We start from the raw sequence: 15,407 nt of genomic DNA on the forward strand, positions 1-15,407 counted from the left end.
TGTTGGTTAGTACTGCTATTTTATACTATATGAATTTTGAATTTTCATTTATCATTTTATAAAAAAAAAATGGTAGCTTAGTCCAACCATCCAAAAACTTGGGAAAACAACCACATGCATCCATGTGCGCTGCTGTATTATATTCTCTAGCATCACATCATGACGACAAAATATCACTCAACGAATGGAACAGTCAACAGACTATGTACACAATGAGATAGTAAACCGCGAATTTGATCTATGTAGTGAATTCCACCTAGTGTTTAGGCCTAACATGAATGCCTTGGACGATAAGGCCGGCCTTCAAATGGTAACCGACCTCCATAAGAGTGATGTTGATCTCTTGATCAGTGTCTCCGGTGAAGAACTCCCCTATCTGAATCTCCATCCACCCATCATCATCCTCTCTTTTCAATGGAACTGGAATATTCTCTTGTTCTTCGTTTCCCAACATGTGTCTTCGGTTCCCGTACATTAGCCTCTCCATCATGCGCTTCTTCTCATCCTTCTGGCACAAGTAAGCCTTTCCTCTCTGCACGACTTTGTCCCCGATCGCAACCGATATCTCCGCCGGCGCAGAGTCAAGCCCATAAGCTCTGTTTGACGAGACTTTCATTATCAGATAAGCACCGTATGTGGTTCTCTCTGTCAGCTCCCCTGTTCTCATCTTCCCCTCAATTTGCAACCAGTTCACTGTTCTCAACTCAGCCACCATTGAGAACCTGCATATATCATCATTGTTATTAGGTGGTTATTCACACAAATATGTCTTGTACGAAAATAATAGCTAAGACATTAACGATTTTCATTCTACCTTGATTCAGGGGTTCGTGTCCAGGTCCAGTAATTTGTGTCTTGGCTCCATGCTATAGACAACTCCGTTGCAGATAAGATATACGAAATTTTACCGGAGGACTTGTCCAATTGGAAGATCTGCTTGTAGCAGGGGACACAATAGCATATAACATAAGAAACTAAACTAAGACTCTTGCGAGTGGGATCCAATAAGAAAAACAAATAAAATTACCTTGTTGCCAGCGTCAAGGGGGAGGGGATGGGAGAGTGCTTGAAAGAGTTGCTTGTGATGATGAGAGAATTGGAGGAGGGGAAGGGGATTGACAGCCCTTGAAAGAATGTCTTCATAGTTGGATGGTAAGAAGGACTTCCAAACGGTGTCGGAGTCGGCGGCGGAGTGAAGGGTTGGGGAGACAAGTGAGAATGTGCATGCCTCGGCAGGGGACAAGTACGATAAAATGGAACAAACACAATCTTGCGGCAAGAGTTCAATGTTTGAGCAATAAGTTGCCATGGGGTTCGTAATAACGAAGAGATATTTTAGTTGCTCCAAGGTTTGAAAATGAAACGGCGCTGGATTCAATTTATAGCTAGTTTTATACAAGTTGCAAGGTAATAAGTGCAGTGCCAAGTCGTTTGAGGGGGGTATTTATAAGGAGACAATGATAGAGATGGTGGCCTTCAACGAACCATCCGCTTCCTTCGCTTTTATCTCTTTTAATAATTCATAACATCAATTTTAGTTTCCAAATTATTATACAAATGTTATATATATACCCACATCTGACTTTTCGTCTTCCTTTTTTTTTTTTCTAAAATTCCCTGATAAGGTTTTGTACACATCATAATAAACTTTTGTCTCTTTTGGGTAATCGGCAATCGGCATCTTGTTTTTAAGGAACTGGTATTGGTCAACCTTTTGGCATCTTGGTTTTAAGGAACCAGTATTGGTTAGGCAAAAAAAAAAATAAAAAAATAAAATAAAAATGGAGGATTGATTAAAATTATGGTATTACACTTAGTGGTGGAGATGGGTCGAGTCGAGTTGAACTTTAGTTTTGACGAGTTTGGTTTATGTTGTAAATCGACAGCTCAAATTTAGGTTTATTACTTTTTATAAGTTTTTTTTTTAGACTTAATCCTAAAACCCAATAAATTTACAAGCCTATTTAAAAAGTATGTTTCGTGAATTAAAACTCAAAAAAAATAATAATAAACTTAAAAAATATAAATTAACATTAAATGAATTTTAAAATTTATTCATATTTTATAAAAAAAATCATTTATATACAATTTTTAATCACATATTGTAATCATATTAACAATCTATAAATTTTATCTTTAAACAAAAAAAATCTTAATTAATATTGACTATTAATTTCTTTTAGTTTTATTTTGTGTTTAATAGAATAATTTGTTTTTATAAAAAAAATATTGTGATTAGTTGGCCAACAAATTTGTAAATTTTTTTTTGAAATTTATGTGTTGACTTCTTTTAATTAATAGGCGCTATAAAAAATCAAAGCCTATCCTATCTTTTTGACAGTCAAGCCTATTGTATTTAATAAAACGAGTCGAGTCAAACTAAATTTAAAATGAGTCAAGTCACAAATTCTTGTCAAATAGATTTAAATCTTCTAAAGTTTGAATTTCACTTTAGAAAGTAAAGTGTGATCTCTCACCATTGATTTTATAGGTAGGATTAAGAATAAATATGAAAGAGAAACTATTTAAGGATAAAAAATCACACTTTACTCTCTAAAATGAAATTCAAATTTCAGAGAATCCAAATTCTTCTCAAATAGCCCAGCTCACTTCTACCCCCTAATTATCCTGCTTAGAACGAACTAAAAACAAAATAAAGGAAAACAAAGAATTTTTTTTATAAATTTAAAAAATTTTCCCTTTCATTTTTATTTTCTTCCTACTAAACAAACAAAGTCTAAAAGAACTGGAAAGGTAAAAACATCAACAAAACATACATGTCGAAATTAATATGTGAGTAAACTTAAAAGAAATATTATTAAATAATTTAAGTGTTGGAAAAAAATACTTTTAAAATTTCAAAATGATAAAAATACTACTAAAAATTTTAGAAATATGACAATAAAAATAATCAACAAACACTATTTTTGTTTTATAAGTGATAAATAATTTGTAAAATTTGATATAAATAATTTTTTGTAAAAAGTGTTAGATAACTATTTAGAATATGTAGGCAAAAATTAAAATCATTATAATATTTGATTTCTATCATGTTTTAATTTATTTTTGTAGATATTTTCAGCAATTCATAAAAAATATATTAAAATTTAATCTCTAATTTTTTTAATATATGATATTTGAACTTTTTACGTTTTTAAATATTTTTAAAACATTTTTTATTTAATATTTTAGAGATATTTTTATCAATATTAAAATTTTTTGGGAAATCTTGTAATAGTTTAGTCTTAATATTTTTTAATTACGAGTATTACAAATTAGTTATTATTGGAATGATTCTAGATAAACATTATTTCATCCAACCACTTTAATTTGTCAAAAACAATTGGATAAGACATGCTGAATATCTCTCTCTCTCTTTCTCTCTCTCTCTCGTATGTGCGTGTGAAACAAAATTATGGGGTGAGAGAAATATTTGTCTCATTTTAGCAGTATAGTTAAGGATTCTTTCAAGCTTATCAAACATGTATAAAGATAAATATATAAATTATTTATTAATAATGGTTATTGTTCATACCCTGGCCCAATACAAAGGCCCAGGTCCAACTAAAAGGCCTAATCCAAAGGATTAGAGCCTAGCTAAGTACCGGCCTTCACATAAGAAGTCGGTATCAACCACGACTTGGTCAGAAGAGGTCGGATGAAAGATTAGCTGGCAGGTAAATACTCATTCAAATGAGTAACCGCCCCTAAAATCTCTCTAACCGCCTCATAAAGCCATATCTTAACCTCCCCAAGATAATAGGGACGGTTACCACCCTAAAGATATGGCACTACACCAACGGTGGTTATTGGCTCATCTCTATAAATACACTGACACACCCTCAGGTATCTCTAAGTCCAATACTCTCTAAGACCTGCTTACACTCTTGCTAACTTAGGCATCGGAGTGTCTTTGCAGGTACCACCCCCCATTCACACGCGAGCACAAGTCGGACGGAGCCTCCCGAGTTGCGGACCTACCCGGAGTCCTCCTCCATCACACACTTGGGCCGCCTAACGCCATCCGCGTTATTAATCTCCGGTTACCTACCGTAACATTGGCGCCGTTGCCGGGGACCCGAGAGATCATTCAACGATGGCGTATAGATCCCACGAAGAGGGCCATGTGGAAACAGATTCTGACCAAGAGAATCTGGACATGGGAAATGACAATGAAGACACAGCCCAACAACGAGATAACGATCAACACAGAGAGGGTACCTCCGGAGTAAAGAATCCGAAGGTAAATTCCTCAGATGGACGTGAATCAGAAAAGGGCGGACCACCTCACGTAACTGAACTAATGAGATTGGTCCATAGCCGCTTGGAGCAATTGGAACAAGAGCGGGAGAGGCAAAAGGAAACCGAAAGGTACCTTAAAGAGGAGATGGAACGGCGAAAAGAGTTAGAAAGGAAACTCTTACAGCTAGAATCCTCCCTCAAGAACTCCCGTGATGAAGGAGAAGATCAACTCCCGGGCGGAGAAGATCCTTTCAGCGAAGACATCATGAGGGCAAAAGTTCCAAGGAACTTCAAAAGTCCTGATATGGACCTCTATGATGGAACTACGGATCCCAAGCATCATCTTAGCAACTTTAAAAGTCGGATGTATCTAGCCGATGCCTCCGACGCTACGAGATGCAAGGCTTTCCCGACCACTTTATCGAAAGCAGCTATGAAGTGGTTCGATAGCCTCCCCCCAAGATCCATCACTAGTTTCGAAGACCTCTCAAGGAAATTCCTGATGAGGTTCTCAATCCAAAAGGATAAAGTAAAACATGCACCGAGCCTCCTGGGAATAAAACAGGAGGTCGGGGAGTCTTTACGAGCCTATATGGAAAGGTTCAATAAGGCATGTTTAGAGATTCAAGATCTGCCGACAGAGGCAGTAATAATGGGGTTAGTCAATGGACTTAGAGAAGGTCCCTTCTCACAGTCCATATCTAAAAGACATCCCGTTTCTCTAAGTGATGTACAAGAAAGGGCCGAAAAGTACATCAATATGGAAGAGAATGCAAGACTAAGAGACTTGAGTTCACGACCTGGACCTACTTCCTCCTCTAGGGAAAGAGAGAGGGAAGTCAGGAAAAAGGAAGAACCCGGTCTCGAGAGGCCCAGAAAGTATCACTCTTATACTCCTCTAAAGACTTCTATAGTGGATGTATACAGAGAGATTTGCAACACTGAAAGGCTGCCACCCCCAAGACCTATTAAGAATAAAAAAGGGGGAAGCCGCAGCGAGTACTGCGAGTACCATAAAATATATGGTCACTCCACCAACGACTGTTACGACCTCAAAAATGTGATAGAAAAGCTGGCTAGAGAAGGTCGGCTTGACAGATATCTCATGGAGAGGTCGGACATCCATGGAAAAAGAAAGCGAGATGATATGGATAGAAGAGATCCACCACCACAGATCCCTGAGAGACATATCCATATGATCTCAGGAGGATTTGCGGGAGGTGGAATCACTAAATCTTCTCGCAAAAGACATCTCAAAAGAGTCTACCAAGTCGGGGATGAGACACCCGACCTCCCCACTATATCATTCACAAAAGAAGATGGGCAAGGGGTAATCCCCGGGCATGACGATCCCGTGGTAATAACCATGATCCTAGCCAACGCCCATCTCCACAGAACCCTAGTAGACCAAGGAAGCTCGGCGGACATCCTTTTCAAGTCCGCCTTCGACAAGCTAGGGTTGGATGAAAAAGAATTGAAAGCTTACCCCGACACCCTATATGGGTTAGGGGATACGCCAATAAAACCACTGGGATTTTTACCCCTTCACACCACCTTTGGAAGAGGGGAAAAATCAAGGACTCTGAGCATAGACTTCATAGTCATCGATGAAGGGTCGGCCTACAATGCCCTAATTGGCAGGACTACCCTTAATCGTCTTGGAGCAGTGGTATCAACTCCCCACCTTTGCATGAAATTCCCGACTCCAGGAGGAATAGCAACGGTAAAGGGAGATCAAAAATTGGCAAGGAAGTGCTATAACGAAAGCCTAAATCTGAGAGGGAAGGGCAAAGAAGTCCACACCATAGAATTAGGTGGCGCAAGGACCAGAGAAGAGCTACGACCCCAGCCGGGAGGAAAAACCGAGGAGATACAAGTTGGAGAGGAGGAAGGGAAAAACACTTACATAGGAGCCAACCTAGGGGAAACCCTGAAACAAAGGTTGGGTGAACTCCTAAGAGCTAATTCCGACCTCTTCGCCTGGAAGGCTTCCGACATGCCCGGGATTGATCCCGAGCTCATGTCTCACAGGCTCTCGGTTTACCCAGGATCCCGACCTGTACAGCAAAGAAGACTCAAGCTCGGCCCAGAAAGGGCCTCCATAGTAGAAGAGCAAGTACAGGCGCTCCTGGAAGCCGGCTTTATCAGAGAGGTCAAATACCCAACATGGCTAGCCAATGTAGTGCTAGTCAAAAAGCAAAATGGTAAATGGAGAATGTGCGTCGACTATACCGACTTAAATAAGGCATGTCCTAAGGACCCTTATCCCTTACCGAGTATTGATACCCTGGTGGACTCCAGCTCAGGGTACCAATACCTATCGTTCATGGATGCCTATTCGGGGTATAATCAAATCCCGATGCATGAACCTGACCAGGAAAAAACATCGTTCATCACACCAAAAGCCAATTATTGCTATGTGGTCATGCCATTCGGACTGAAGAATGCAGGAGCCACGTACCAAAGGCTGATGAACAAAGTGTTTTCTCCCCATCTAGGGAGCCTAATGGAGGTATACGTCGACGACATGTTAGTAAAAACCAAGCAAGAAGTCGACCTCTTAACCGACCTCTCACAAGTTTTCAACACTATAAGGTCGCATGGGATGAGACTAAATCCCGCAAAATGCGCCTTTGCAGTAGAGGCAGGAAAATTTCTGGGGTTCATGCTAACACAAAGAGGGATTGAGGCCAATCCCGACAAATGCAAGGCCATCCTAGAAATGAAAAGCCCGACTTGTTTGAGAGAGGTTCAACAACTCAATGGCCGACTTGCAGCCCTCTCCAGATTTTTGGCAGGATCGGCACTAAAATCCCTTCCACTATTCTCCCTATTAAGGAAGGGATGCCAATTCGAATGGACTCCGGAATGTGAGGAGGCGTTCCAAGAGTTCAAAAAATTCTTAAGCCAACCTCCTATCTTGACCCGACCAGTACCGGGAAAAGACCTCGTCCTATACCTATCCGTCGCAAACAGAGCTGTCTCATCAGCCCTAATCAGAGAAGACGAGGTCGGGCAACACCCGGTCTATTTCACCAGTAAGGTTCTACAAGGTCCTGAGCTAAGGTACCACAAACTAGAAAAGTTTGCCTACTCCTTAGTGATAGCCTCACGGAGGCTACGACCTTACTTCCAGGCTCACACGATAAGAGTTCGGACGAACCAGCCCATGAAGCAAATCCTTCAAAAGACGGATGTTGCAGGGAGAATGGTTCAATGGGCGATAGAGCTCTCCGAGTTTGATTTGAGATACGAAACTCGGACTGCAATTAAAGCCCAGTGCCTCGCCGACTTCATTGCAGAATACGCAGGTGAACAAGAGGAAAAACCGACTACATGGGAACTATATGTAGACGGATCCTCCAACAAAACAGGGAGCGGCGCAGGCATAATATTGGTAGATGGAAAAGGAACCCAGATAGAGGTTTCCTTAAAATTTGAATTTCCGGCTTCAAACAATCAGGCAGAATATGAAGCCTTGATTGCAGGATTAAAATTAGCAGAAGAAGTTGGCGCCGCAAAGGTGACGATCTACAGCGACTCACAAGTGGTGACTTCCCAAATAAGTGGGGAATATCAGGCAAAGGACCCCAATATGAAGAAATACTTGGAAAAAACCTTGGAACACCTAGGGCACTTTGCGGAAACCGAGGTCAAGCATATAACTCGGGATCTAAATAGCAGAGCTGACGCCCTATCCAAGTTAGCAAGTACCAAACCCGGGGGGAACAACAGAAGCCTGATTCAAGAAACCCTCCAAGAGCCCTCGGTATCAAAAGATGAACGAGAGGTACTTGAAGTAGTCGGCCTGAACCTCGGATGGATGAATCCCTTAGTCGAATACCTGAAATTCGACATCCTCCCCAAAGAGGAGAAGGAGGCTAAAAAGATCCGAAAGGAAGCACAACATTATACTTTGGTGAGAAATATCCTTTATAGAAGAGGGATATCAACACCATTGCTGAAGTGCGTACCGACCTCAAGAACCACCGAGGTGTTGGAAGAAGTACACAGCGGGATCTGCGGAAACCATCTCGGAGCAAGGTCGCTGGCCAGAAAAGTGATCCGAGCAGGATTCTATTGGCCGACCTTGCAGAAAGATGCCACAGACTTTGTGAAAAAATGTCAGCCATGCCAAATGCATGCAAATTTCCACGTGGCTCCACCAGAAGAGCTCATTAGTATAACTTCCCCCTGGCCTTTCGCAAAATGGGGGATGGATCTGTTAGGTCCTTTTCCCCAAGCACCAGGGCAAGTTAAGTATTTAATCGTGGGAATAGATTACTTCACAAAGTGGATAGAAGCAGAACCATTAGCCACTATCACCGCTCAAAGAAGTCGCAGGTTCCTCTATAAAAACATCATCACAAGGTATGGAATACCTTATTCCATCACCACAGATAATGGAACCCAATTCACCGACGCCACCTTCAGAAACCTGGTAGCCAGTATGAAGATCAAACATCAATTCACCTCGGTAGAACACCCACAAGCCAATGGGCAAGCCGAGGCAGCTAACAAGGTCATACTGGCAGGTTTGAAGAAGAGATTACAGGAAGCAAAGGGAGCTTGGGCTGAAGAGCTCCCTCAAGTGTTGTGGGCTTATAGGACGACCCCCCAATCCGCCACAGGAGAAACACCCTTCCGACTAGTATACGGCGTAGAAGCCATGATTCCTATAGAAATCAGTGAGCAAAGCCCAAGGGTAATTCTCCATGATGAGGTCGGAAATGTACAGGGGCACAAAGAGGAGCTCGACTTGCTCCCCGAAGTCCGAGAGAACGCCCAGATAAGAGAAGCGGCATTAAAGCAAAGAATGACTACCAGATACAACAAGAAAGTCATTCGAAGAACATTTGCCGTAGATGACTTGGTCTTAATCAGAAACGACATTGGAGTCAACAAGTCAGGAGATGGAAAGCTCGCCGCAAATTGGAAAGGGCCATACAAAATCAAAGAAGTGTTAGGGAAAGGTTATTATAAAGTAACCGACCTGGATGGCACTGAGTTACCAAGGTCGTGGCATGCATGTAATATGAAAAGGTACTACAGCTAGAAGCGAACTCTACTCCCTGATGTACTCTTTTCCCAGCTTCATGATTTTTTCCCAAAAAAGGGTTTTTTCTGGAGAGGGGTTTTTAACGAGGCATCATAGTAGAGGCTAAGGAAAAATATGCTGTCAAGACCCTTAGTAGCAAAAAGGTACCTTCCCGATTAATAAAGATCTTTTTTATCACTATATTTCTCTTAAATATCCTCCTTTATTTCTTATAAGTCTTTCTACGAAACGCGCCGACTTAAGCTCGACAAAGCGTGAAAATCCCATGAATCGACCTAACATGGTCGTCAGGATAAAACGACGAGGTACAAGTCGGTGTAAAGAGGTTATACAAGTTGATCGTATTAAACTCGGAAACTATCCGACTCTTAAGTCGAAAGGAAATCCGAGTAACGCAAACTCGAAAGAACTCCGAGTACAAGAAAACCGAGTTCCGAGTAGATGAAAAACGCATCACAAAAATAACCTAAGTCACGAAACTCACTAGAGCAAAGTTGAGTATAAAGGATAACAAAAGAGATATGAAAACCTGAAAAGTCTAAAGTTTGCATACAAGCCTTTGCACGAAAAAGGCTCAAGAAAGCAATGCAAGCTAACAAAAGGTTTTTCCGAAAAAGATCAAACATATTCAAAACAGAAAAGCATGCACACGCACAAAGTAACTTAAACCCTTATCCAAAGAAAGGGCACCTACTTCGATTAGAAAACCCTTATCCAAAAAGGGCATTTATTTTGTTTAAAACCCTTATCCAAAAAGGGCAACGAACGGAATATTTTGTTTACGGCCTTAAAAGGCCAAAAATTGTTCACAACCACCAGCGAATAAATAAGAGTTTAAAAAAGGGGGGACCCACAGGCCGGGCCCCCATATAGCCACAAAAATAAAAGAAGTCATTTCTTGGACGGAGTAGAGGAATCACCACCACCAGGAGGAACGCCACCAGGAGCCAAGGAGGAAGTCGGAGCGAGGGTTGAAGAACTCGGAGCATCTTTAGAATGAGGAGGAGACTCTATAATCCTCTGCCCTCGAGTCTTTAGGTCTGACTCGGAAAGGACCTCGGGAGCAGGAGGATCAACAATGGCGCCGTCAATCACCACTTTGTCAGGATGTAATGGAGAAAGATCCAAGTCGGGGGCTATAACCCTGACCTGCTCAAGGAAAATTCTCCAAGACTCCTCGGCGCCATTAGCGATAGAGTCCTCCAAGTCAGCATAAGCATTCCGAGAGTTCACCAAATCCTTCTTCACCTCCACCATATCTTTAAATAGGCTTTGGTAACTCTCCTGGGCTGCCTTCCTGAGATTCACCTCCATAGTACATTGGGCTCGCAGCTGGCTCTCCTTCTCCCGAAGGTCATCTCTCTCCTTCCTCAACTTATCCCTCTCCGCCTTCAACTCCCTCTCATGTTTTTCAAACATGAGAAGCCTCTCCTCCAGCTCCGCAACCTTTGAGGTAGTCCCCAAGGAGCTGAGGGGAGTCTTCTCGAAGATATCCAAAAGTTTGCCACAAACTCCTGCCGCCCTAAAGCTCTCCTCGGCTAGAGCGGTAAGGTGGTTCCGAACAGAAGCATCATCCATACTTATAAGAGGATAGATGTTCTTTCGGACGAATGCTTGAGCATCCGCCTTAATACCACCTTCCCAAGAAGGGCCAGACTCTGAAGTCTTGCGCTTCTTCTTCTCCGGCTCAGAGAGCAATTGGGCAGAAGGGAGTGGTCGAGCCAAACTTGAGGAGGAAGAGATGATAATAGGTTGAGAGGGAGTACCAACATTTCTAGGAGGAGGAGGAGGAGGAGGAGGAGAGACGACCGCCTTGCCACCCCCGGACCTAGTCCGGGACTTGGCCTTAGCTTCCTGGACCCTTTGGTAAGCCTCCTGAGCATTCTTTTTTGCCATATCTACAAAAGAAACGACTAAGTTACAAGTCGGTAAAATACAAGTCGGTGAAATACAACTCGGAAATAGGAAATGCATGCGCTACCTATGCAAGATTGAACAAATACCGACGTCCCCTGGAGGATTTTTCTCGTATCCAAATATGGGGCCTTCCCCCATGCTTCTCGGAAAAACCCTACAATGGCTGCCTCCACCTCGTCTAGGTCATCTAGACCAATCTTTTCACAAGGGGTGGCCGGCAGCCAATAAAGGGGAAAGCGAGGGGAGGAATGCTCGTCCAGAAAAAAGGGGTGGTGACCCTCTACAGCTTGAACCTTGAAGAAAAAGTTTTTGAAGTCGTGGAAAGATTCGTCAAAAAGGGTGAAAATCCTCCGACCTTGAATGGCTCGGAAGGATACCCATTGTTGTTTGTTGTTCATCCCACTAAAGGGCTTAGTCATATGGAAAAGATAAAAGAAGATTCTCAAGGAAGTCGGGAAGTCCAGAGCATGGCTTATAAATTGGTAAATCTTCAAAAAACCCCAGGAGTTGGGGTGGAGTTGAGTAGGGGCAACCTTACAGTGGTGCAAAACGGATATCTCGAAGTCAGAAAAAAGGAAGAAAAACACCCAAACGGGTGATCATGCATTCATACATAAAGAAAAAGTGAGGGGCCGCCTCATCAACTCTCCCAAAACAGACCCGGTCTTCAGGACCCGGGATTATCAGTTCATATTTGGGCTCGTCCTCATCCGAAGTACAGAGCCTATGATGAGTACGGAGGTGGGTGATGAACTCAGCGTCAACCAACGGTTCCTCCCCAAGAACCGTATCGTCAACCCACTGAGAAAGAATGTCTACAGAAGCCATTTTATATAAAGAAGAAAGTGGCAGAAAACCTACAAAAAGGAAAAAGAAAAAAGAAAAAAATCAAAAAACACGGCCACTAAAGAAGAGAGATTCGAAACTAGAATCTACGGGTCAACCTACCTACTCGCAAAACAAAACATGCAAACATAAAGCATGACATGGAAAAAGCAAAACTAACCTTTATCCGAAAATGGAGGTTGGAGAAGAACAGAAGTCTTCGAACGCAAGAATGCAATACGAACAAGATAAGGAAAAAGTTTGAAAGATTGCAGAAACGGAAAATGGAAAGAGAGGGAAAGTATTTATAAAAAAGGCTAAGGGGCATAATGGTAAAAAGCGATGCAGTCATTAATGAGACTGCACCGTTACCGAAGCCCTCAATCCCTAAATGATCCCTCAACGGACACGACGCTTGAATTGACGTAACTGTCAGAAACCAAAAGTCGCGAAAATCACGTCGGTTCCCAAGATCCGTGTTCTTTCAAACAAGTCAACTATGCACCCGAGTTGAATACTTGAACCCAAACTTTAAAGGAAATTTGGGCTCAAGTAGGGGCACTGTTCATACCCTGGCCCAATACAAAGGCCCAGGTCCAACTAAAAGGCCTAATCCAAAGGATTAGAGCCTAGCTAAGTACCGGCCTTCACATAAGAAGTCGGTATCAACCACGACTTGGTCAGAAGAGGTCGGATGAAAGATTAGCTGACAGGTAAATACTCATTCAAATGAGTAACCGCCCCTAAAATCTCTCTAACCGCCTCATAAAGCCATATCTTAACCTCCCCAAGATAATAGGGACGGTTACCACCCTAAAGATATGGCACTACACCAACGGTGGTTATTGGCTCATCTCTATAAATACACTGACACACCCTCAGGTATCTCTAAGTCCAATACTCTCTAAGACCTGCTTACACTCTTGCTAACTTAGGCATCGGAGTGTCTTTGCAGGTACCACCCCCCATTTACACGCGAACACAAGTCGGACGGAGCCTCCCGAGTTGCGGACCTACCCGGAGTCCTCCTCCATCACACACTTGGGCCGCCTAACGCCATCCGCGTTATTAATCTCCGGTTACCTACCGTAACAGTTATATTTAATTTTTATATTCATAATATAATTGAGTTTCTTTAATTAATATTTTTATGATTTCTTCATGTCGCACCGAAAACATTCATTGGCTAATTTCAAACATGCTCACAAATTGAAGAAAAAAAAAGATCGAGCGAGGGAGGTTGTGAGTCGCGTACCTATTACACGAAGAAGAAATGCGCAGCATTCACCATGATTATGAAACGGGATAAAACTAGACAGTCTCATTGAAAAATTAAACATCCACATGTTTAGAACTGAGAAGTATATTTTCGATTGGAGAATGAATTATTTATAATTTTTGTGGATAAATGATATTTATTTGGCACGTAAAGAAAAATATGACCGAATTTATCTGTTTATTTTTATCAGGTATATTATAAAAGAAGGGGTATATTATGAATGCGATTAAGGAGTAAAGAAATCTTTGTGAGTGAGGCTAAGTATAGGAGGAGGATCGATGTCCAGAAAAAAAATCACTACGCACGCACGATGAAGATTCCAAGGAATCTCTTGATAGAAAAGAGAAAAAATAAAAAAAAAAGGATATTGAGATGAACGAGAAAGAGAGAGTTGTCTTAGAATACTATAGAAGTGAAGAACTAGAAGCTCAGAGAACCATTGGAGTTGGGATGGGATGCAGTGATAATGATGTCACATGGACTACAAGAGGCAGAGCATGACAAGGATAGAAAAGTAATTGCTGTTGAGGATTTTGATGAGTGGTATGAGAGTTTTTTGAAAACGCGAATGGATAATTCTTGGGTGTATCCGTCAGATATGGTGAGTGCAGAATCTATCCGATCTCAAACAATCAGCAACGAAGCAATCTCTGAAAGAATAGAGACTTCGGAATATGGGGATAAACGGAAGGAAGGGGTTGATTTGGCGTTAAACAAAAGTTCAGTTGGGGCTGGGTTGAAACATATAAGGCCCAATATGTTAGTGGGATGTGGCGGCGAAGTGGCTGTGGTGCGACGGAAAGTACGTTATTGTGCGTTTTAAAAGAGCCTCCTTGCTGGCTGCTGCGGGCGACAGTGAAGAGAGGGGCGTGGTGTTCGCGAAAGGGTTGATGCCACGGTGAACAACGCTGATGATAATGTCCGCGCTGGTGACGGAGGTGATAATGTCCGCGTTGAGTTTGATGGCGTGGAGAGCAGGGAAGAGTGTGAAGCCCCTAATGCACCCGACGAGAAAAATCAAGGCGGAAAGGAGATTGGCGGAGGTGCGGAGAATTGTTCGAACAGCACAGCGGAAGAAAACATTCCACCAAGTGTAGTTAATGAGATCCACGCTAGTTTGGACGGGAGTGGTAAGCAGCATGTTGTCATACGTCTAATGAGGAGTGATGCAGTGCGAGATTTAGATTTAGAGGATGAGAATACAATAGTGGAGAAAATTGGGTTGGAAGATGAAGGGACTGTAAGAAACTTAGAAGATTCGGGGGACTTAGAGCAGGATGTAGACGGTGAAACTAATCAAGATGAGCATAGAGAAAGTTGACATAGAGATATGGTTGAAAAAAGGGCTGCTTGAGATCTGGCGGTTGAATCAGGAGCTATTTTATATGACGAGGATGAGGACATTATGGCCATTCTTCAAGTTCAGAATGAATTATTGGCACACAAAAAAGGCAAGCAAAACAGAAAGAGAAAATAAGAAGGAGCCGCCTAAAAAACTAGAATAAGGTGTGTGTAATAAAGTTTTTAAATGATTTTAGTTTGTGGAATACAAGGGGTTTATGGGTGTTGGAAAGTGAAAAATAGTAAAAAATTTTAAGTGTAAAAATAATGTGAATATGTTAGAATTGATAGAGATAAAGAAGGAGGTGATTACTAAGTTTGATGTAGTGCAATTTTAGGGTAATGATGCGGCATGTTTGGAATTTGTGGGGTCAGAAGGTGCTTCTAGAGGTTTATTAATAATGTGGGATGATATGATGTTTAGGTTGAGTAATTGTTACAAAGAGAAGAGATGGTTGTGTATAGAAGGAGAATTAACAAACAATAATTTTTATTTGTGCGGTTTGCTTAGTGTATGGTGCGTATATAAGGGAAGAGAAATTTGCTCTGTGGAAAGAGTTGAGTTTTTTTTTATCGAGAATATGTCAAATTCCTCTTTGCTACATGGGTGTTTTCAATGAGATTGTGCAGTTGGAAGAAAGGAAAGGCGCTAGTGTGTTAAGAGCAATATAAAACTGGTGGATATATAGTTGAATGACCGTAAGTTTACGTGGTTCACGAGTCAATCGTGCAGTCGAATTGATA

At 41.8% G+C, this 15,407-nt stretch overlaps 1 protein-coding gene across 1 annotated transcript; it reads right to left on the minus strand.

Moving 5' to 3' along the window:
• Positions 1-98: 98 nt before the first annotated feature.
• LOC112695564 (F-box protein PP2-B15) lies at positions 99-1,586 on the minus strand. Its single transcript, XM_025747945.2, has 3 exons — positions 1,028-1,586; positions 815-933; positions 99-722 (listed from the first exon to the last, which is right to left on the minus strand). Exons 1-3 carry the CDS (start codon positions 1,307-1,309, stop codon positions 257-259), a joined length of 867 nt encoding a protein of 288 aa, XP_025603730.1. The 5' UTR covers positions 1,310-1,586; the 3' UTR covers positions 99-256.
• Positions 1,587-15,407: the final 13,821 nt, after the last annotated feature.

Source organism: Arachis hypogaea, chromosome 6 (assembly GCF_003086295.3).
Source record: "Arachis hypogaea cultivar Tifrunner chromosome 6, arahy.Tifrunner.gnm2.J5K5, whole genome shotgun sequence".
In the NCBI taxonomy this organism is placed as follows: Eukaryota; Viridiplantae; Streptophyta; class Magnoliopsida; order Fabales; family Fabaceae; genus Arachis; species Arachis hypogaea.